Source organism: Maylandia zebra, linkage group LG17 (assembly GCF_041146795.1).
Source record: "Maylandia zebra isolate NMK-2024a linkage group LG17, Mzebra_GT3a, whole genome shotgun sequence".
Taxonomy (NCBI): domain Eukaryota; kingdom Metazoa; phylum Chordata; class Actinopteri; order Cichliformes; family Cichlidae; genus Maylandia; species Maylandia zebra.
Window position 1 is genome coordinate 40,662,841 of NC_135183.1, and position 21,266 is coordinate 40,684,106.

General features: G+C 44.8%; 3 protein-coding genes across 8 annotated transcripts; 2 read left to right on the top strand and 1 right to left on the bottom strand.

The window, feature by feature from the left end:
• Nucleotides 1-870: 870 nt before the first annotated feature.
• LOC143413202 (axonemal dynein light chain domain-containing protein 1-like) lies at nt 871-11,199 on the top strand. The gene is made up of 23 exons (XM_076875911.1): nt 871-2,485; nt 2,565-2,668; nt 2,784-2,877; nt 2,988-3,073; nt 3,171-3,227; nt 3,395-3,503; nt 3,861-3,982; nt 4,166-4,306; nt 4,474-4,578; nt 4,694-4,814; nt 6,357-6,458; nt 6,536-6,702; nt 6,794-6,863; nt 6,979-7,213; nt 7,280-7,481; nt 7,831-7,924; nt 8,107-8,300; nt 8,488-8,572; nt 8,668-8,811; nt 9,992-10,093; nt 10,192-10,283; nt 10,744-10,883; nt 10,971-11,199. Exons 3-23 carry the CDS (start codon nt 2,809-2,811, stop codon nt 11,084-11,086), a joined length of 2,553 nt encoding a protein of 850 aa, XP_076732026.1. The 5' UTR covers nt 871-2,485; nt 2,565-2,668; nt 2,784-2,808; the 3' UTR covers nt 11,087-11,199.
• A 1,249-nt stretch (nt 11,200-12,448) lies between these two features.
• LOC143413132 (podocin-like) lies at nt 12,449-15,139 on the bottom strand. The gene is made up of 6 exons (XM_076875607.1): nt 15,098-15,139; nt 13,678-13,980; nt 13,482-13,585; nt 13,296-13,368; nt 12,800-12,882; nt 12,449-12,712 (listed from the first exon to the last, which is right to left on the bottom strand). The coding sequence occupies exons 2-6, from the start codon at nt 13,964-13,966 to the stop codon at nt 12,449-12,451; spliced, it is 813 nt and encodes a 270-aa protein (XP_076731722.1). The 5' UTR covers nt 13,967-13,980; nt 15,098-15,139.
• On the top strand, nt 14,936-21,073 carry LOC143413203 (tudor domain-containing protein 5-like). 6 transcript variants are annotated; one of them, XM_076875916.1, is made up of 15 exons: nt 15,272-15,697; nt 15,830-15,891; nt 16,719-16,962; nt 17,053-17,255; nt 17,527-17,833; nt 17,996-18,171; nt 18,433-18,516; nt 18,772-18,828; nt 19,062-19,224; nt 19,440-19,546; nt 19,699-19,901; nt 20,002-20,211; nt 20,300-20,366; nt 20,553-20,744; nt 20,822-21,073. In XM_076875916.1, the coding sequence occupies exons 3-15, from the start codon at nt 16,719-16,721 to the stop codon at nt 21,056-21,058; spliced, it is 2,250 nt and encodes a 749-aa protein (XP_076732031.1). In that variant the 5' UTR covers nt 15,272-15,697; nt 15,830-15,891; the 3' UTR covers nt 21,059-21,073. The 6 variants fall into 6 exon arrangements, with proteins under 6 accessions (XP_076732029.1, XP_076732033.1, XP_076732031.1 ...); XM_076875914.1 differs by lacking the exons at nt 15,272-15,697; nt 15,830-15,891 and adding an exon at nt 14,936-15,004; XM_076875918.1 differs by lacking the exon at nt 15,830-15,891 and having other exon boundaries at nt 15,271-15,697.
• Nucleotides 21,074-21,266: the final 193 nt, after the last annotated feature.

Here is a 21,266-nt window from a genome sequence, read left to right on the forward strand (position 1 = left end):
CTTACAGGAAAGTAACAGTAATCTAATTACTTTTTGCAACAGTAATCCCTTACTTTACTAGTTGCTTGAAAAAGTAATCGGATTACGTGTTATTGTCCATCTCTGGTCGCACACAATCCCTTTGTCTTGGAGCTGTCTGCAGGCCTGCACCACCTTTTGCAATAATAAATAAAAGTCAGTACTTTTATTCATGCTTTATTTTTTTAAACTTTAGTGTGACTAACATGTTACACCAACACTAACAAGGGTGCCAAGGTTTGTGATACTTTATATTTTACTTTATTTTATTTTATTACTGGTGTCATTATTGTGCAGTGAAGAGAGACAGGACCCAAAAACGCAGGAATACAAACTAACACAAGCTACACAGGGAGGAAACAAGTACAAAGAAACTAAAGACCTGACACACGGAACATGGGAAATGTCACGGATGACACGCCGACGATGCGGCAACGAACAGAGGAAGACGAAGGGCTTAAATACGCAGAGAGATAATGAGGGAATGAGACACAGCACAGCAGCTAACACAGCACACGAGACTGTCAAAGTAAAACAGGAAGCAGGACGCACTCACAAAGACACGGACTTGACTGACTGGGGAGACACGGGGAACATGGAGCACAAGAAGAGCACAGACGCAGAAACCAAGACACTGAAAATGATCAATAATAATGAAATCAAAGACTATTTATAATTCAACACAAAACACTGGGACACAGACTCAGGACCAGTTATGTTCCCTAAAGGCTCTTCTCTCCCAGTATAACTATAACAGTGCAGATGTGCACAACATTTAATGAGCCCTTCCCTCGTCCATGCATTTATTACCAAGTTTCATAAAATTCAACTTGTTAGTTTTTTTGCAAATTCTGTCTGACGACATTAAATAAATGGCTTTGATCACACACTGTGCAGGATTAAAGTACAGGTAGTTGATGCGTACTGTGCAAAAGGCTTCAGTCACTCCTTGCTTCTTTATATTTTGCTACCAAAGAGCCAGACTTTCTTGTAATTATTTAAGGTGGAATTGAGCGATAGTTCTCCAAGCTTTTTGAAGGTCTGTATTGAACACGAGGAATATGGATGGAAGGGTGGATGTCAACAAATGGCTGAGGCCAAAATAGTGGAGAGAAAATCAGTGGAGAAGATCTAAAGGAGTGTTTTGTGTTTTTGGTCCTTTTATTCTTCTTTATTTCATCGTGTTCTCTGTGTGTCTTTTATTTCCTAGTTTCGTCTGCTTATACTTCTAACTTTATTTAGTGCTTCTAGTTTTGCTTGTCTGAGTATTTGGTCCTGTTCATGTTTGGTCTCGTCTTACCCCTGCGTGTTTCCTCCCCAGCATTTGCTGCATTGTCTTCATGTTTGTCTAGTTGCCTGTTTTCTGCAGTCATGTCTCTGTGTGTGTTTGTGTGTTCCCATTACTTCCTGTTTTACTTTGGTAGTCTCCTGTCTGTGTACACCATGTTCTGTTTTGCTTCTCTTACTTTTTTTTTCTTTCTTTTTTTGCCTGTCCCGTTTGGCTCTTTTGCCATCAGAATTGTTGTCTAAAGGCAAAGAAAGATGCCCAACGGATTTACTTGCTTCTCTTACTTTGAAGGCACCCCATCTTAGTCCCAGCTGTGTTTCCTGTTCCCTTGTCACTCCTCGTGTATTTAAGCCCTTTGCTTTCTTCTGTCCAGCGCTGCGTTTTCCTGCTTTTCCTAGCGTTCTGCAATAAAGCTGTCTTTGAGTCTGCATTTTGGCTCCTTCGTTCCTCCTGCCTGCAGCACACAGGACATGACAGTTTTGTGAATTCAGATTTGAAACTTTTTATTCAAACCTTCATCAGTATGTACAGAGGAGGTCAGGGGAGATGCACAGCAGTGTCTACATCCATCTGTAAAACATGGTGGAGCTCGTGGTGATGGTGTACTGGCTGAAACGCTGGTCTTGTCGACACTGATGGAGTTATCTATGCAACAAAGTGCTGTCAGAGTTTGATCCACCGTGTGACACAGTGTGGATCTGATTGGCAACAGCTTCGTTTTTCAGCATGACAGTGATTCCATGTATTTTTGCACATTTCAGTAAATAACTGAACTTATTCTTCCAGCAAAATATCAGGAAATTAGGGGTCACTAAAGACTTCTGCACAGTACTTGTTGTTTTAAACTTTTTTTCCTAACTTGTGACAAAGCCAAAGAAAGCTGATGTCTCCTTGTTCTTTGTGCGTGATGCAAGAAAATCCAGAAGCTTTATTATGCACGTAGACATCTAACAGTGAAACCTAATGTCCCCTAAAATCAGGTCTGAGTTATTAAGCTGTTCTGATGGGTTTTGATCTTTCTCAGTGGCAGAGCTGAATTTTCAGGTCCCGGTGGAGAGCACCAAGACGCAGCCCGCTGTCAGAGGGCAGATCGTCCCACACGAACTTCTGCTCAGTCTAACCTCCACTGTGTGCAAGAGGAGAACACCGGGGCAATCTGCACACGACCGACACTGCGAGGTAGCATCAAACCCTCTTTTACGTCTACATGACCACACAACAGCTGATATAAAACAACCTGGACTGACTTTGTATCTAGAGCTATGGAATCAGACGCCCTGATGCAGTCTGGCATCATCCACTCGGACGCAAGAAATACAAACACTTTCTGGAGCAGCCAACATCCCTGACAGGAGCTGGCAGGTCAGTCAGGTTCCTACAAACGTGGAGCTGATGATGTTTTATTATGTCAGTATTTAGTGCTCAGTTTCTCATCCACATATATTTACTCCTTTCTTCATGGATGGTGTCCTTATAGGGATATTTCTTTCCTGTGTGACGCCATGGTAACCAGAAAGAAGACAACACTCCTCCCACCAGTTAGTGAAAAGCAGGTCGTTGGTGGCGCGCAGGTGAGCCGCCTGTTTCTCTGTGTGTGCATATACCTGTTTGCTGCTGTCCATGTGAGCGTGTGCACACATGCACGGCGCGAGGTGATGATCGCGGCCGCTTTGTCTTTCAGAACTCGTGCGTCTCCGACAGTTTTATCCCGGAAGAATTTCACATAGTGAAAAATAAAGGACTACGGAGCCTCGAGTTCTACGAGGAGTGAGCTTCACTGTGTTCAGTCTGTCTGTCGATTATCGCCGTGTGTCTGATGCTGTGATCGTGTTTAAAGCACAACTTTAACGCGTCTCTTCCACAGTGCATTCACAGTGCAGCTGAGGGATGAAGAGCAGAGGCTGCGGGTCCTCCCTTCACTGTGAGTTCACAGATATGAATTCCTCTCATTCATAATTAACCTTAAGTGATGTAGTAGAAGAAGTTGTCCTGCTGTGTGCCATGAAGTAGGCGGTGCTTGGCAAGACCAGGGTTAAGGGAGCGTTTAAATGTGTAATATTACACATTTCTGTATGTTTTCGTGTCCAGGAGGCCCAGTGGGAGGCTGGAAGCGGTCCAGCTGATGGGGATGATGGATGACATGCTGGAGAAGGCTGGAGTGGATGAGCAGAGCGAGGAGCTGGCTGAGCTTTCACAAGTAGGCAGGCAGAGAAACATATGTAGTCATGCAGCCTTTACGTGGAAAAATGGACCAAACCTCGGAAAATATCAGGCGATCCTGGAAAATATTGATATTTCAGTTGCTTCAGCCTGCAGCTGCAAATCTGCACATTTACAGCCCACCTTCACCTCGGGTGTCGTGTCTGATGTCTGCTCTGTTCTAAATCTTTCTGTGTCCTCCTGCTGCCGACTGATCTTTTGTTAACATTGCCATCATAAGTGTAATAGATTTAGAGATTTGAGTATAAAACACAGAAAAGTCAGAATTTGTGGTGCTGCTTGGAATATCCGATCGTGTAGAGTGTGAGAAGCCGCACAATGACTTGTCTTCCAGCTGGAGGGTCTGCTTGAGCTCGTGAAGGTTGAGCAAAATATCTACAACATTGTCTTCCATGAACTGATCAGGCAGGTGAGCGTGGGCTGTGCCGAGAGAGGACAGCTGCTTGCCAAACTCAGGTTAGCGGCACACACATCAGAGGAAAGGCCACAAGCATAACGAGCCTTAAAAGCAAAATATGAATGAGACATGAGTCTGCAGTGGCGTTTTGTTAATAATTCAAGTTAAATGTAAAAACTGAAATCTTGGTCCAGTAATGACCTCTGCAGGGTCTGTGTCACAGCAGCCGTGTGTTTGTTCAGACAGCGCTACCAGTCGCTGCTGGATCGAATCCCGCGGCGCCTGAAGGCTTTGCACACCGAGGTGGTGGCCCAGCGGGCTCTGGATCGTCGGCTCACAGAGGAGATCCACCACATCAAGTTATCCATTCATCAGCTTAGCGTGTACGTACGATTAGACTGGGGGGTGATCACGAGTAATATTACCACGTGCTGCTCCAGAACAAATAATATATGTCGGACGTTTGATGTTAATGTGCTGATTACAGATGTGCAGATATGAAAATGTGCGTGTATTCATTGCTACGTGTGTGTCTGCGTTGTCTTCATAGGGAACTTTCTAAAATCCGGGACCACGATGCTTTTGTTTCCCACCAGGCGGAGCACGCTCACTGGCAGCTAGCCGAGGCACTCAAACAGACTCGCACCGACTCAAAGTTAGTCCAGAGATCATTACATCGACTGGATGCATTTAAATCCTGAGTTATGAGCCTTGTTTTACTGATGATGGATGGTCAACGAGTTTTGTGTTGTGAATTATGCTCTTTACAGTGTGGTCCAGGCTTACCATCAGCTGTATGAGCTTCAGAGAGCTCGCCTGGAAGCTCAGCTGATCCACATGACCGAAGACAGAGACTGCTGGAGCCAGTTTACCCTCTGCCTCGCCCTGAAGGTGTGTGAGGTGTCTTTGATTTGACCTGGTCTTACTTTCATTTTAGAGTGAGAAACATGACTGTTATACCAACTCTATGGTCAGCTCTCTGTGGAGCTCCAAGGCTAACAAAAGAGGAAGTGAATTAAAGGACACAACATGCTCAATGTAGCTTTCCCCTTAGCATTTCATCCATAGTAATACTTATACCAGTATATCAACCAATATGTCCCAACCACACAAGCTATCTATATCTATATATATAGATTTACAAAACCTGATTGATTTTTTTAAAAGTAATGAATAGATGCTTCAGCCATCCTGTCACGGCGGGTGAGAAGAGCCGTGTGAAAATAATAAATGAGGATCCAATCGCAGGCAGTAGTGGAGAAGTGAAGGTGGTTTATTGAACACGAAATAAATATGGACAAACAGCAAATGGAGCCCGAACTAAACTAGACTGGAAACAACTAAACTACAGAGCACAAACCTGGACAAGAATGAGAACGAGCAGAGGAGACAGCAGGGAGAACACACGGGTGAGACATGGGGGACACACAGACGGACCAGCAACTACAAACACAGAAGACGCGACTTAAATACACACAGACGAGACAGAGGTAAAACTGAACACACACACACACACACACACGAGTCGCAGACCTTCACAATAAAACAGGAACAAGAAACCATCACACAAAGACGCAGACTCGACATACAGAGACAGACAGAAAATGACACATGGAACTAAACTAAACCTGCAAAAACATGACAACTCAAAATACTGGGTCAAACTGACCCAGAACCGTGACACATCCACCCTTTTGAGCTTCCTCCAAAGGGTGGATGGCCTCGCCCTTAGAGATAGGGTGAGAAGTTCAGCATCTAGGAGGGGCTCAGAGTAGAGCCGCTGTTCCTCAACATCGAAAGGAACCAGCTGAGGTGGTTCGGGCATCTGACAAGGATGCCTCCTGGGTGCCTCCTGGGTGAGGTGTTCCTAGGATGTCCCACTGGGAGGAGGCCCCGGGGCAGACCCAGGCCAGCCGAGAACGCCTGTGTGTTCCCCCAACAAGCTGGAGGAGGTGGCTGGGGAGAGGGAGGTCTGGGCTTCTCTGCTTAGGCTGTTGCCCCCATGACCCGGCCTCGGATAAGCAGAAGAAGATGGATGGATGGGAGAAACTGCTGTACACAGTGTTATTGGTGGTGTTGCACAGTTTATCCATCAGAGGGCATTTTGCAGCTCCCCTGTTCGCAGCACTGGTTTGGAAACAACAACCAGCTGATCACAGAAGTCGAGTAGAACGTAAACGTATATTCCAAGACTCAAGATGATTTTGTAACTTTGCTGTCATATTATCTTAGCAAGGACTCATAAATAACTACACATAACAAATGCAATGAAAATCTGTTTATGTTTCATGTGTCTGAAAGTAAAATCTCCAAATGTCGGTCTAAAAGTAGTTTATCACTCAGACTCTAATATTTAAAGTGTTTAAATTAAATTTCTGCTCAAAGATACAAAGTCAGAAACAGCAGTAATATGAAGCTTTTTATTTTTGTCAGGTGATCAGTGTGAAGCAGCTGCATCTGGTCAGTCAGCTGCATATCAGTGAGCAAAGCTGGTTCAAGACCGCAGAGCACTGCATCCTGTTTCTCACATCTAAGGTACAAATCTTTATTTTTATAAATAGCCCTGCTGGTTCAGTTAGACTCCGGCTGTAACAGCGACCCTCCTGCTGCAGGACACAGAGTGCATTAACATTATCATGGAGAGCACAGACTACTGGAGGAAGCAGCTGGCTGCTTTCATGTCCCAGCTGAAGCAGACTGAACATGCCCACTGTGCACAGATCAGTGCCATCCAGCAAGGCATCAACAAGTGGCTTTCCTTCTGCTCCTCAAATAATAAGTAAGGACAGTTAAAATGCCCCCTGGAACTTTCACTGACACCTTACAGTCACTGTGTGATTCTCCAACGCTACGTTTTCTCCTTTCTCAAGGCTTCCTGAACCCAAATATGATAAAACATCAGTGGAAGAGATTCATGCCGATTTGCAGCAGTGGTCAAATGTAAGGCTTGTGTGTCTCACCTTTGTCATAGTTTTAGAAAATCTTCCTTTTTTAATTGGAGATGAACAAACCGTCTGCACATGATTAAACACCAGGAAACATTTGTTTTGTCTAGATGTTAGCACTGCTGTGTGAACACTACCAAGGCGAGAAACAGCTGAACTGCCAGCAGACACTTAGTGAACTCAGTAATATCCAGGAAACATGGCTGAATATGAGCCTGCAGCTCTTTAGAAGACACCCTTCAGCTGACGGGGGACCTCCTGAAGGCCGGCACGCCCAGAGAGAACTGGACAAAGAGCTGTGTGAGCTCCTCAGAGAGCTGGACGTTCAAGTGGATGGAGAAAATGGTGAGAAAATGGTTTAATCATTCTTGAAATATGGATAGACCACGTCGCTGAACAATGCCGTTGCAGGGCTCCATGGAAATGTGATGTCACTGCACGGTCTGATGGAGTCCCGGGGATCCAAACTTGCCGCGGTGATTGAAGATCCCGAAAAGATGGCCGTCTCTGATTGGTTAGAGCTGGAGAGAGCGCTGCACAACTGGAAGAGTTTGGCTGACGAAGCTTTTCGGCACTTCTCCAACAAAACGGACAACAATAAACCGGATACTTGGTGAGTGCGGGTCCATAACACAAACTAACTTTGAGAAAGACAGTTTTTGTACTTTTGCTGGATTTTAACTCAAGCAATCGAGATGTGATTTTGCATCAACGCTCTAAGAATTACAGTTTTACACACAGTCCCCATTTTCTCAAAGTGAATTAGACAAATTAACAGAATTTTAAAATGAGCATTGTTTTTTATTCATTTATTGCAGATGTTTTGCAGTTTGGCAGATAGAGGGAAACAAATTGAACTTGTAGAAAAATTCAGCCTGATCTGTTTTCATGCTGAAATTCAAACACTTGGAGTCGTTTACGGCGGTTCTGAAATGCTTCTTTGTGCGTGTTTGTTAAAACAGCGCAGAGGCAGAAAAGCTGTTTGACAAAATCCAGGCGTTTGTAACCAACCTGTCTGACTTCACTGAGGGGGAGAACTTTAGGCTCCATGAAGAAGTGAGTACCGGGCATGCTCAGTAACACCATATTTACATATTCTGCTGTCTTTTGAGTGTATTTGTGTTAAATTGGAACTAACACGTGAGCCCCATGAATACGGTGCTCAGGCACAGCGGCTGTTTTTAGGAGACGATCTGAGTTTTGGCTTCTTTGAGTCTGGATGTTTTCTTTGCTACCAGATCAGATCTGCTCACGTGGCTCAGACTCGGTGGATGTTAGAGCTCTTACTCCTTGTGGTTCCCAACCACAGCGAGGAGGAAAACCAAGAAGAAGAACCCCACCGGTACATTCCAGAAATTTCACAGGAAACTCTGGATGAGGATGCCCAGATGCTGGCTGAGAAGCTGGATCGCTTGTCCAGCTACATCACGAGGTACCAGAAGCTGTTGTAAATATTTTACAGTAACTGTGTGATAAAATAAATCTCTTTAACAGTAAAATAACAACACACGAACCGACTCGAGCAGGTTACGTACTTTTAAACGTTGGAGTAACTTTACATTTAAACAGCGAGCGAGGAAGGAAACAGGTTGTCAAACTCATCTGAAAATGTTGTTTAGTTCGTGCAGCCTGGTCCTGGAGGAGCACCTGAACACGCTGTCAGCTCAGGCTCAGAATGAGATGAACGAGTTCAAAAAGCTGCAGGTAAACACACCTCTGGCACACATACACTATCACTTGTAACATTGGGGCGGGGTCAGTAATAGTTTTGCAATGTCAACTGTGATTGGTGTCCTCAGAGGGAGTGTGGTGATTGGGTGGAGACCTGCAGGATACTGCTCACAGGTGTTAAAGGCGCTCCCGTGGAGCTGCCCGTCACGCCGCCTGCACCTGTTTCCAGCAGTGGCGTCTTGGACTGTCCAGCAGACGGTGCGGAGGCTGTGGTGAGGATTCAACTCCAATAGAGCTCGCACACGTTTGCTAGATTTTTTGGGATCTGTGAAGTAGTCTGACTGGAGCATCAAGGAAGGTGGTAAGTGAGCTGACTCCACAGACGTTTTGGAGGAGATGAGCAATTTATTTACTGTGACCTCCATCATATGTGAAACTTAACAAAACTCACCTTAGATTAACTTATTTAACAAAACTCAAAACCCACATGGAGTCAGTGACACAGCTCACCTCTCCTCCCTCACCTGCATCAAGCAGAGACTGACCGAGCTGCCAGTTTACCTTCAGTTAGTTTAGCCAGCACCACCAGCTGGAGCTCAACACAAATGACTGAGAATTACATGAAGCTCCCCACATTAACACATTTACACAACTAAACGGCTCCATGTAAGAAACAATAAGCAACAAATCCCTTTGCATCCTGACACAAACAAAAGGAAGCATTCCTACATAAAAACCCTCCTCCTGGTTTAACCTGCTGATGTCAGACATGACGTGTGTGTGTGTGTGTGTGTGTGTGTGTGTGTGTGTGTGTGTGTCTCCCCTTATGGGGACAAAACCGCGGTCCCCACGAGTTTGAAAGCATTTTTCAGACTCAAAATGTGGTTTTGGTGTCAGGGTTCGGGGTTAAGCATTCATTCTTATTTGCTGACAAAAAGACATTTCAGACAAAGAAAATTTCTTGGCTGCTGAAAGACACGAAACATAAGAGTTTTGTCAACTGGAGCGTTAATAGCAAGATTATGGAGCTTTGTGTGACACAAAATGAGTGAATTAAATTGACACTTGTGGAATTTAAGGAGTTTTACGAACCTTTAACCTCCTAAGACCTGAACTCTTCCACGACATGGATTTTTAATTTTTCTTTGATATTTGGGCTGATTGGGGCCCGATGAATGTAAAAACAAAGAATTACCAGATTTTTTTTTTAACCTTTTTTTTTTTTTAAAGAAAAATCAGAGCCACATATGAGGATATTCATTTAAAACTTTGATAGAACAGTAGCAGTATAACGTCCTCGTAAGTGGATATCAGGCCCATGTAGAGCAAAATTGAGTATTTTGGTCTAAATAACCCAAAATGTGATGCCCACACATGTGGACGCAGGTCCTAGGAGGTTATAATAGAATCGTGTTAAGCAGGATGACTAAAAATGTTGTTTTTGTCCTGTAGGGGGAGCAAACTGTTTGTGAGAGCGCTGTGCTGAATCTGATCAATTATGATGGAAACGTTGCACAGAGGAAGCTTGGAGCGTGCAGTGTCCAGCTAGACAGGGTCAGACAATTGAAGTATACATTTTTATGTTGTTGTCAGTTTGCATTGAGCTGAACAGCCCGTGTGTCTGTACCTGTAACCACCTCTGTGTCTGTCAGACGGGCGAGCTGGTCGTGTCTCCGGTGACAGACGATAACCAGAACGCTTTCAAGGATCTGACCACAGTAGGATTACTGCAGCAAGAACTGCAGTGAGTTCATTTTCTAAATAATGTTTGGATGAATTGTGTTTCATGGATATTCCTGAAAATAGTCTTTATTTTCAGGAATTAGTCTTCTTCATTGTAACCTCTCTCTGCTGTTTTCATATAAATGCACACGATACTCTGTAAAAGTCCAGGAATCCCACACAACTATTCCTGAACTGCTCAGAAATGAAAAGAAAGCTTCCCCGTGAGAGTTCAGGCCCTGTTGAAGTATAAAGTATCTGGTTAAACAAAATTATAATAATAATTATAAAAATCTGGCTCCTTGGAAGAAAAATTTAACGAAATGAGGGGTGCCTCAAGACCTCTGCCCAATACTGTATCTTTTTACACAATTTTTTGAAAGCACTACTTTAAACTATTGCTATAAACTATAAAACATCCATCCATCAGTCTACACATGCATCCATCCACCGGCTTACTTTCCCTTACCGCCCCTCTTTAGTGATTCTGAGGTGCGAGTGCAGATTGCGGAGAAGCGAGCCCTCAAAGCCGAGGAGGCTCTGCAGGAAGCACTGAAGAAGATTAAAGACCTGGAGAGACAACTGCAGGGTCGCCCCAGTGTGGAGCCCCACAGTACTGAAGGTGCAGATTAACCAGCTGATAAAACCAGACAGTGACACAGCACATACGCATCGAGGTGGTTCATGTCTTTACTGGTTTATGTTTCAGAAAAAAACAAAACACCGCCGCCTTCACCGCAGCCAGAAACAACACCAACTCCTCCGAAGAAAACGGCAACCGCAGTCAAACCAACGAGCAGCAGCAGAAGGACCAAGAAATGCTGATCGGACCATCGGACGTCTCTGCTTATTTATTTTAACCAGTGTTAAATACTTTTTTGGTTTACATGTGAACAGGAGGGAAGTTTAACAGACACATAAAAACATCACTGACCATCGATGGTACCCAGTTTTTGAGTGTTTATTCCCAGGCTGATGATCGGGGTGTCCAACTCCAGGCCTCGAGGGCCGGAGTCCTGCAGGTTTTAGATTGGTCCTTGATGCAACACAGCTGATTTAAATGTCTAAATGACCTCCTCAACATGTCTTGAAGTTCTCCAGAGGCCTGCTAATAAACTCATCCTGTGATTCAGGTGTGTCGACCCAGGTTGAGATCTAAAACCTGCAGGACACCGGCCCTCGAGGCCCCGAATTGGACACCCCTGGACTACATGAAGAAGACAAATAGCACTTGAGCATGATATCATTTAGAGGCTTCCTGTGGCTTAGTTTAAATCCTATGATATGTGTTTCAAGTGTGGATGAAGGCACATTTATTTCTGCATCCTTCTGAAAATAAAGATTTGTGTGTTTCCTGTTGCATGAAGTAACACTCCTTTGTTGTACTGACTGAACTCGGATTTGATTGCACATTTTACAGTTTGATTATTTGCAGTTAAGACATTAAAGAACACATTTGAGGACTAAAAGCTATGTTCCTTTATGCTGTGTTTGCCTCTTTCTTTTCTACACATGGAAATCACCAGTTTAAATGCAGCAAGAGTTCACCTGAGTTTAACATGAATAAAGCTTCACATCATTGGCGAGTCTGTGTCTGGCTCCTCAGGTGACACCCCGCCGTCCCCCTCCACGCACGGTGGAGGAGGGGGAGGTAGGGGTGACACGTCGGAGTTGAGGCTCGGAGGGAAAGGCAGGACCAAGGCAGGTTGAAGGTGACGGAGGGAAGCCCGAAATCCATCCCAGGCAGCCATCTCACTTTCTGCTGCCTTCACCTGTAGAAGAGAACGGCTCGTGGATGTTTTCATTGCTAATGTTGTGGAGAGTAGAGACAGAAGTTTGGAGCACACAGGTTCAAAGTTGCTGTTTTACAGAAACCGATGTGAGCACTTACTTTGATCTGCTGCTGTCTCTTGGCCTCGGCAGCGGCAGCCAGGCTCTGCTGCAGCTCCGCAGGAAAACTGAGCTCGTCTCTGACAACACAAGCGCAACCCAGCCTGGTCAGCCGTGCTCTTCCAACAAGTGATGCGTTTTCATTGTGCAAGTTAGTATTTCTTTAGATTCTGCCAAAATAAAGCTAAAGCTGCTTTGCTTTGGCTCAGCCTTGACTTCCAGTTAATGAACATCTGCAGTGAAGGAGGCGCATTTAAAAAAAGATGAATTACAGAGGAAGGAGAAATGATGTTGGTCTTACATGTCTGCCCTCTCCACCCTGACACCCCAGCGACAAGCGAAGGAGTCGACCGTTGCTTGTATCTGCTCCCCGATCTTCCGCCTGTGCAGCAGGACGTGGCTGAATGTTTGCTGGGCCAGAACGTCTCTGACTGCAGCCTGGACCAGACTCTGCAGCACTGCGGTCAGACTGGATACAGCTGAGCTGCACAGTGCCACGTTCTCTATCTGGTAATAACACACCGCGCTCAGCTCCGGCCTCACCAAGTCCTTTGTCACCACCTGCGTACAAACATATGAGAACACACACGTCGCAATTCCAAACGGGAATATTTAAATATGTGATGCAGTGCGTGTCTATTTCTGTACCACGTGAGGAGGAACCTTCAACATCTTCAGTCGGATGTCAACTTTGTGACACACGTCGAGAAGTGGGAGGTGGAAAAAAAGGCCTGAAGAGGAAGAAAGACACAGGGGACAGTGGGTGTCACAGTGAGGCTTCTCATGAGCTGCGATTCATAATACGTTATCGACCCTCACACAGGCTGCTGTCTGGAAGCACACATTTCTAATCTTATCCTTCCTGGTAGCTCCTAATGAAAATCTTAGCATCCTCAGCTCCACCTCTTGTCGTCTTGTCAGCGCCATCGTCTCACTGCGGTCTTCCAACCATTAAACTCATCACCACCTATCCACCGTCCGCTCTCTCGTCTCCATTTCTCTTGTGCACTGCCCATTGCTTTGAATGGTAAAGCCCAGGTATTTAAATTCACTCCCTTACTACCTCCACTCCTTGCATGTTGATCTTTCCATAAATAGATAAAAATAAAGTATAAATAAAAATAAGAATGAAATCTGGGCCGACCTGGTCCTCTGGGTTTTCCACGCAGTAGGTGACCCAGTCTGAAGATCACAGCTCTTTCGTGTTCCCTCACTACCTGTGAATCAACATGTGGTTGCTCAAGTGTCAGTTTGATATTCAACACAAAGCGGTCAGCCTATCTTCTAAAGACATGTCAGATCTTTGTAGGATCAGAGGTTTAGTCCGTACTTTGACGCAGAACCAGATGGAAAGAGGGAAGAAGAGGAGAACCAGAGCCAAGACAAAGACCATCAGCAGCCACTCACAGACTCCCAGCTTCTTATGCTTCAGACCTGAAAAGATCAGCAGTCTTTCATGAAGACGTCTCATCACACTTGCAGATATGAAAAACATATATTTAAAAAATAAAAACACTTTGACTCACTGTCATCCTGCTCTGCTGCTTCCAGGAGCCCCACATTCTCATCCTTGACTTCATTATCTCTCACACTGTCTATATCCACCACCGTTGATTTCACCTTCACTTCTGTCTCTTGCTCCATCTTCCCCACATGCGTCCCCAGCTTCTCTTTCCTCACCGATGATGCTTCAGAGAGCTGCTCCACCTTCGGCTTCCTCTGAGGATTCCTCCTTGGAGCCTCTGAGGCTCCCCTGTCCCTCTCCTTCCTGGCCGTCATTCTGGATCTTGGTGGGTGATTGGAGGACTTCTCCATGCTGGCTGCATGCTCTGCAGAAAAATTGGAGGGATTTCTTCCTTGTTTTCTCTTTTTCCAGGTTAAAGAAAAATCAATTTTGTGATTACTGGGAGATGCTTCCCCTCTCGCTGGATGACTGATCAGTAGTACTGCTGTCTACTGTGGAGATGGGACAGAGTCTGTCCCTGTAATTAAAGCTGGGAGAGTGGGAGTACAGGACAACAGTGAGGGGTGTCCTTACCACAGTCTTTTTTAAATTGTATGCCAGTAAACCTTTGCTTTGCCAGTAAGACCATCCAACTCTCCCTTTTATCTCCCTTTTTTCCATAGAGGGCCCATTAAAGACAGACAGGATTTATTAATCCCACACTGGGGAATTTCACATGTTACAGCAGCAAGAATGAAATTAATTCGAGATAAACTACAAAAATAACAACTTGAAAAACATAAATAAGAACAAATGCTTTAGCAAAAATTCTATTCAAGTTATAAAATGATAAAACTGATGCAGCATCAAGGGTTTGACTTTTTTAAATCCACACATTTTCCTCTGGAGATAAAAAAGATAAAAGAAATTTTTTCTATACATGTTACATGTTTGTTTATGGACCACTAAGACTCCACTAATTAATGTGTGGCCTGCAGTGTAAAGCTGAATTTAATGCTGTTAATATTTAACCACATGCATGCAAATGGAAACTTGTTTAGGTTATGTCTCTTCTGTGGCAGAGTCAACACCCCACGGAGATATGTGGAATACAGAAGTGAGGTTTTTACTGTTTGGACTAATTATCCCAGTGAAGCTCACACTGAGTGTCTTATACAGGAATGTGCAGACGCAGGTCTGAAAGAGCTTTCTTTGTTTGGAAAGGAAAAGACATGCTGTAACCTCCCTGACTTGTGCTTAATTAAACTCAAACCTAATTGCGTGGCCCTCTTGAGGCGTGGAAAAGTAACTCGTATTTTTTCCACGGCTGTTTTCACAAAGAAGACATAGCTGGCTACAAGAGTGACCAGATAGCTGCAGAGTAAATGTGGGGTGAGAGGCAGTTTGAGGTGAGGGAGTCACACTCCTGACAAAGTAAACACAGTGAGGATAAAACACGGAATCTTCGTATCCTCGTGGTCTCTCATTTTAAACACACAAACCGTAAAAACTGTTGTCATCCACGCTCTGCTTTGTCCAGCATTGCTTTGGGTTTCAGGCTGAATGGTTGGTTTTGACCTGTTCAACCTGCTTCCCTCAGGTAGGCGCTACAGGTGCATCAGACTCAAAGCCAAAACCACCCTGAACTCCCACATGGACTGACAACACATCCACTCACCAATCCAAGGACTTCGCTCTACACAGACTACCACCGCGTAATTTACGTGTGATAACCCACACTGTAAATATATACGACTATTTATTTGTATATTTTTACATTTTATATTTTTGAATAGGGTTCATATGCTGCAGAGCCGTGCACCTCACCGCCCTTTCTCTTCCCACACGTCTGCACTGAGTGGGGATGCTCTGTATCTCACTGTACAGTGAATAGTGACAATAAAAGGCATTTTATTCTACTCTATGAACCCATCCATTCGTCTTGTGAGTCTCAAAATGACAAAACTGGAAAAACGTCTTTTGGCTTTTTGTAAATCAAACTGTGGTGGACAGTTTCGGTACGTGGGTGGGACAAAGTGCTCTGCGCCCCACCTGTACGTGCGGTGCTTCTTCTTCTTTGTTGTTGTGGGACCAGTGTCAAGGTAAGGAGTAACAGTTTATTAGCTAGGCAGCTGACTAAAACGGCTTTCGGCTTCTTCGAATTTAAAGTTGTTGGTTTGTTTTGTTGTTGTTTGTTTTGTTTTTTGCTTTGGCAACTGAATTTGTATCGTTAGCAAGTCCTGCTAAGTAGAGGCGCGCGGAGAGAGAAGGTTCGGCCTCTCGCAGCTACCGACAGGTGAGACTGTCCTGTTAGCATTTTGATGCTTTTTGGTAACTAAACCTTAGGCTAAAGATGCTTTTTGAACGATTTTATAACAAGACAAGACAGTTTTTTAAGACTGTGCATTAATGTTCTCCTGCGACTTCTACGTTTCTGGTTCACAAGGCAGGAGCTAAGTCCAGCTAATTAAAGGCAGGAGCTAAGTCCAGCTAATTAAAGGCAGGAGCTAAGTCCAGCTAATTAAAGGCAGGAGCTAAGTCCAGCTAATTAAAGGCAGGAGCTAAGTCAAGCTAATTAACCCTTGTAATGTCCTCGGGATTTCCATACACCTGTTGCCATACATCCTGGGGTCAATTAGAGGCGGGAGCTAACTAAAGCTAATTAGAGGCAGGAGCTAACTAAAGCTAATTAGAGGCAGGAGCTAACTAAAGCTAATTAGAGGCAGGAGCTAACTAAAGCTAATTAGAGGCAGGAGCTAACTAAAGCTAATTAGAGGCAGGAGCTAACTAAAGCTAATTAGAGGCAGGAGCTAACTAAAGCTAATTAGAGGCAGGAGCTAACTAAAGCTAATTAGAGGCAGGAGCTAACTAAAGCTAATTAGAGGCAGGAGCTAACTAAAGCTAATTAGAGGCAGGAGCTAACTAAAGCTAGCCTGTTTTAGGCTAGCCTGTTTTAGGCAAGCCTGTGGACCTAAACGCAAAAAACATAAAGCCATGCGTTTGCCTTCACACTTAAATTGTAGAATCATATTTAGTAAAGTGGTTTTGTGTGTAGAGAAAGGTAGGGTGTCAGCGGTTCTCCTCTATGCCAGGTTCTTGACTTCCAGCTGCTGTGTTTTCCAGATGTATTCAGGTAAGATGAACCATGAGAACATTTTGGCTCAACTGAAGAAGGAAGTTCGCTCCTTGCTCATTTCATCCAAGAATGGTTTAGCTCCGGAAGAGCTCCTACGAGACTACGCCACCATGTTGGGCCATTCGATGCCCCTGAAAGTCCTGGGCTTCAGGAACATTTTGGATATGAGTCAGCAGATGCCTGATGTGGTGTCCATTAACTTCAGGCCAGATGGGAGCATATTCTTAAAAGGTAGCGTCTCATTAAGGCATCAGCGCTCTTGTCTTTGAACTCTTGAACAGGTTTAAGTATTTGACACTCTCGCTCTGGTTTCCTGTGCAGCTGTTGGTCACGAGACCACTCGACGCATCGAGGAGCTGGTGACCAAGCAGCGCTCTAAGCCAAACAAAAAGGTCAGCAGGGGAGGTGCCCGCTACTTTCCAACTCATTCTGTGTCCCACTATGTGGTCCTCCCAAGAAGAGGCCCCGCTCCTCCAGCCATCCCTGCACAGCTGAGGACGGAGCTGCGAATACTGCTCTCACAAGTATGAATGAAATGTGTTTAATGTTTTGTGTCCATTATAACCTGGGCTTTTAAAGCCTGCTGTAGATTTTGCAGCTGGTTTATTTGCTTGGTATAAGCACAGCATCTTTCAAATGAAGCATGAGCAAAATGAGAGCACAGATTGTTGGCTTTTTTTGCACTTTATAAGGTCTAGCCTGTTAACGTGAATTTTGAAGAGAAGATACCTGACAGGCTTTTCTTTCTTCTGTCACCGTACTCTCAGTGGAGTAATAATGCGGCCGCTCTCTCAGGGTCCCATTAGGTTATCCGACTTGGAGGCTTCTTTCTGGCGCTTCTTTGGACGACCGCTTTGCATTCGCAGCTATGGGTTCTACTCCACTGGAGAGATGTTGGGGGCAGCGGCAGATATGCTTGTCATTAGCCAGAGCAGGTTTGGCTCACTTGTGTTCCTGAGGGAGCATATGATCCCTAGGCCACTGCTCAAATTACCCGCCTCAACAAAGAGGGGTGGACTGATAAAACCAGCATTGCCGAGGACATGCAGGCCAGATTCTGAAAGGCCAGATGTCAAACTTCAGTCGCCAAAAACACCTCCAGGTTCGTCCTTTGGGCTTTTTCTTGTAGTTTTGTTTCGCTCTGTTTGTTTTTTGCACTTCTAACTGTTAGATTTGGTGCCATGTAAATGAAATGAAACTGAGAAATTTGGCTTTGTATTATTGCACTAGTCTGCATTTTGAAACACCTTTGCGTCCTCTTCAGCTGAAGCTCCAGAGAAACCAACATCTCTGAACCAGACATCTACCCAGAATTCCTTGGATTCTACCCGTAGTGAGCCGGGAACCGTCGATAGCAAGCCGGGGGCGGACGAGAAGAACCAGGAAACCAAAGCTCAGCTTTCCTCAGAGATTCAGCTCTTTGATAACCATGTCCTCCAGGTTGGGTTTCATTTGCAGCTGAAATCCATCTCAGATATGAAATGTCTAATGTTCCATTGCTTCTCACTGGATAAACTGTGGCGCCTAAAAGACTCTGGTTTTGGTCAAACATTTGGGGTGTAATTGTTCAGGCACACTACAGCAGAAAAATCAGAAATAGTGCTGTTACTAAATCCTGTCACGTAATGGTGAGAAATCCTATTTGATATACCTCGTATCTGTTAAGTGCAGTTTCTTTCTTCTTCTTAAATGTGATGTTAGCTGGAGGAGGGGCTTCGTCAGCAGATCCTGGAGAACGGAGTTGCTGGCACCATCAATCAGGAGCTGAAGGACAAACTACGAGCGGTGAGACCTCGCACCGCTTTATCAGCATATGTCTTTGAGCCCAGTTTTAATCATGCAAGCATAACAAGTGTAAAGTCTGCAAGTGCTGTTATAGTTCATGTATGTGGGGGGGAAAGGACGCGCGAGTATACGACTCGCTCTCAGCCCCTGTCGTCGATCTGAAATCGCCGTATTAATCACAGATGACCGTAAGAGGTCAACAGATGTTAAAGAAAGTATGTCGTGAAAATGATTAACATGTCGACAACTCTGCAGGTCATAGGTCAGACGGACGGCGGATTATCAGTTCACAAACTGCCAGCAGAGTACAAGGTAAAAACAAGTTTGCATGTTTGTGTTGTTAACAGAGAGTTTTCTAAACATCAAACTGATCCAGGATGTTAGAAGCAGAGCCATCCTAATCACTAATAGAAACAACCTGTCACACACACACACTGTTGGCTCCCCCCCACCCTGGAGGTCGCCCATGATCACAGCAGACATTAATAAAAGATGCACACTCATCTTCTCGGGAATCTTAAATATTCTCCTTTCTTTCCTCCCAGAGGTGTTTTGGCGAGGACTTGCCTCTGCAGCAGAGCGGCTTTGTTAGCGTCACTGAACTCATCGGTGCCATGAGTGACACTTTCCACCTAAGACCAGCAGAGGGAGGCAGTGGACAAGACTGGATAATCAGGACCATACGTGATACTGAGAATACACGTCCAGGTGTGTCTTTATCATTGCATCAGCCCGCTTACATGAGGAATGACTATTTAGTGTTACTGTAAATATAAATGAGTGTTTAACCCACATCTTTCTTCCTTATGTTTGTTCACAGTAAAGTCACGAATTACAGTCACGTGTGGATTTCACACGTTGGAGCATATTTGTGCAGTTATGACTTTCAACCAAGCAGGAAATGTATTTGTCTCTGTTTCTAGACTCAAAAGAGAGCGAGAGTTTTAATGATGATCAGACGTTTCCAATTGTCCCACCATCAGATGATGAGAACAACGAGCTGGTTACCAGTAACACACACAAGGAAATGGTTTGAAAACACATTTTTTTTGTGGTTTGACCAAAGCAAGTAATCAGTGATGCTTGATGCACGGACATTAAAAGTGATGACTCTGAACTGCACTTTACAGCCTGTAAGAGGAGCTAAATGTTATCGAGTGCCTTTTGTGTGTTTGTCTGTAGATTTCTGCAATTCCGGTGCATCTCAGCCCTGCTGTACCCCTCGACGCCCTCCAAAGTAAGCCTCTCAAACCACCGACGCGCCACTGTGCTCGAGAGCTGGTGGAAGTCTTGGTGGAGCGGGTGGAGTCACCCGGATATTTCTACATTCGCTTCAGCGAGACTGAGGAGGCCCGAGCTATGGAGAACATGATCTTTGCGATGAGGTGGTGCATGTGTTAGCAGCAGCAGCTACTGTACGGACTCTTTAACCGTGCCTACTCTGATCAGTACCATCTTTTTCTTTTTCCTCCTCTCGTCTCCTAGACGATGCTACACCTGTCCTCAGATGTCGGAGTGCTATCGCCTTCCCCAGAGATTTGTTCGACGGGGTCAGGTCTGCTGCGTGTCACCTGACGGACTGTGGTTCTACCGGGTGGTGATCCATAAGGTGATCTCCCCCACTCAAGTGGAGGTGTACTATGTGGACTTTGGTGATTTGACAGTGGTACCAACCGCCAACCTCAAGTTCCTCAAGTAGGGGCCTCTGCAAGCTCTCGTTGAAAGGATGATTTAAAAAAAGAGATGTGTGCATATTTTATAAATTTATCTGGCTGTTTCCCAGGTCGGCTTATTCGGTTCTTCCAGCACAAGCTGTCCCATCTTCACTTGCTGGAATTAAACCCACCTCTGTGAGTCTGTGCCTTAGTTTAATTTTCAGTTTCCTTACAAAGACAAGCCTTTCTATAGACTCCAGCACCAGTGCCTTGGTAATGCCAGCGTCTCAGCCATCTTGTGATGGTTTAATTGAATGTTTTGGCTTTCAGTGCTCTTATGGTTTGGATTCATAAATGAGTGTTGTGGTTGGTCTCCTGCAGGGCAGCTGGACTCCTGGGGCAACAGCCGACTTCCAGAAACTGTGCTGTGATCGCACCCTGGTGGGCGCTCTGGATTGTTACAGTGGAGACGTGCTGCAGCTCTACCTGTGTGACACACATACTGATGATGACATCTACATCCACACTGTCCTGCTGAGCCAAGGCCATGGGACACCCTGCAGCCCTGCAGCAGTGAGCAGCACCCACAAAAACACTGGTTTGGTACCATAATCATGATCAGCAGCAGCAGTTTATCATTCTTTTAACAGGATAGCTGTCAGGTCACACCAGTGAGTCTCTACCTGGGAGAGGGGGTGGCTGACCTGCCAGAGGTGAGGGAGGAAATGATTTCATCCCCAGAGCCAGGAGACACTTCTGAAGAGTCTATAATGGACAAACTGAAGGTAGCACACTGGTCTCATAGAAACATAGTGCAGGGCTATAGTGCTCTTGCCCCGTGGGATGTTGTTAGATTTGGCAAAAGATCATTTTATGTTTCTGGGTAATATTATTGGGTTTTTAAAAAATGTTTTTATTAGTTTAAAACTGTTAGAAAGATTATGGTTGTATATCCGCATGTATCCAGCTGCATTTAGCTGACTTTGGGCGTCAGCTGGGATAGCCTCCAACACCACCTCATCTGCATACGTGGTTAATGCCTCCATTTAGTGTGTTTTCTCTTTGCATAAATATAGATCTTCATTGTAAACTGAT

What these genes read in the sequence shown, in the direction of transcription:
- LOC143413202 (XM_076875911.1), top strand. Translation starts at nt 2,809, where the DNA reads ATGGTAACCAGAAAGAAGACAACACTCCTCCCACCAGTTAGTGAAAAG. An exon ending in CAGACTCGCACCGACTCAAA is followed by an intron (nt 4,579 to 4,693) that starts GTTAGTCCAGAG and finishes TGCTCTTTACAG; the next exon opens with TGTGGTCCAGGCTTACCATC. An exon ending in ACGAGTTCAAAAAGCTGCAG is followed by an intron (nt 8,573 to 8,667) that starts GTAAACACACCT and finishes TGGTGTCCTCAG; the next exon opens with AGGGAGTGTGGTGATTGGGT.
- LOC143413132 (XM_076875607.1), bottom strand. Translation starts at nt 13,966, where the DNA reads ATGGAGAAGTCCTCCAATCACCCACCAAGATCCAGAATGACGGCCAGG. An exon ending in AGCAGCAGAGCAGGATGACA is followed by an intron (nt 13,586 to 13,677) that starts GTGAGTCAAAGT and finishes TGATCTTTTCAG; the next exon opens with GTCTGAAGCATAAGAAGCTG. An exon ending in TGGAAAACCCAGAGGACCAG is followed by an intron (nt 12,883 to 13,295) that starts GTCGGCCCAGAT and finishes CTTCCTCTTCAG; the next exon opens with GCCTTTTTTTCCACCTCCCA.
- LOC143413203 (XM_076875912.1), top strand. Translation starts at nt 16,590, where the DNA reads ATGCGTTTGCCTTCACACTTAAATTGTAGAATCATATTTAGTAAAGTG. An exon ending in TGCGAATACTGCTCTCACAA is followed by an intron (nt 17,256 to 17,526) that starts GTATGAATGAAA and finishes CCGCTCTCTCAG; the next exon opens with GGTCCCATTAGGTTATCCGA. An exon ending in TGAAGGACAAACTACGAGCG is followed by an intron (nt 18,517 to 18,771) that starts GTGAGACCTCGC and finishes ACAACTCTGCAG; the next exon opens with GTCATAGGTCAGACGGACGG.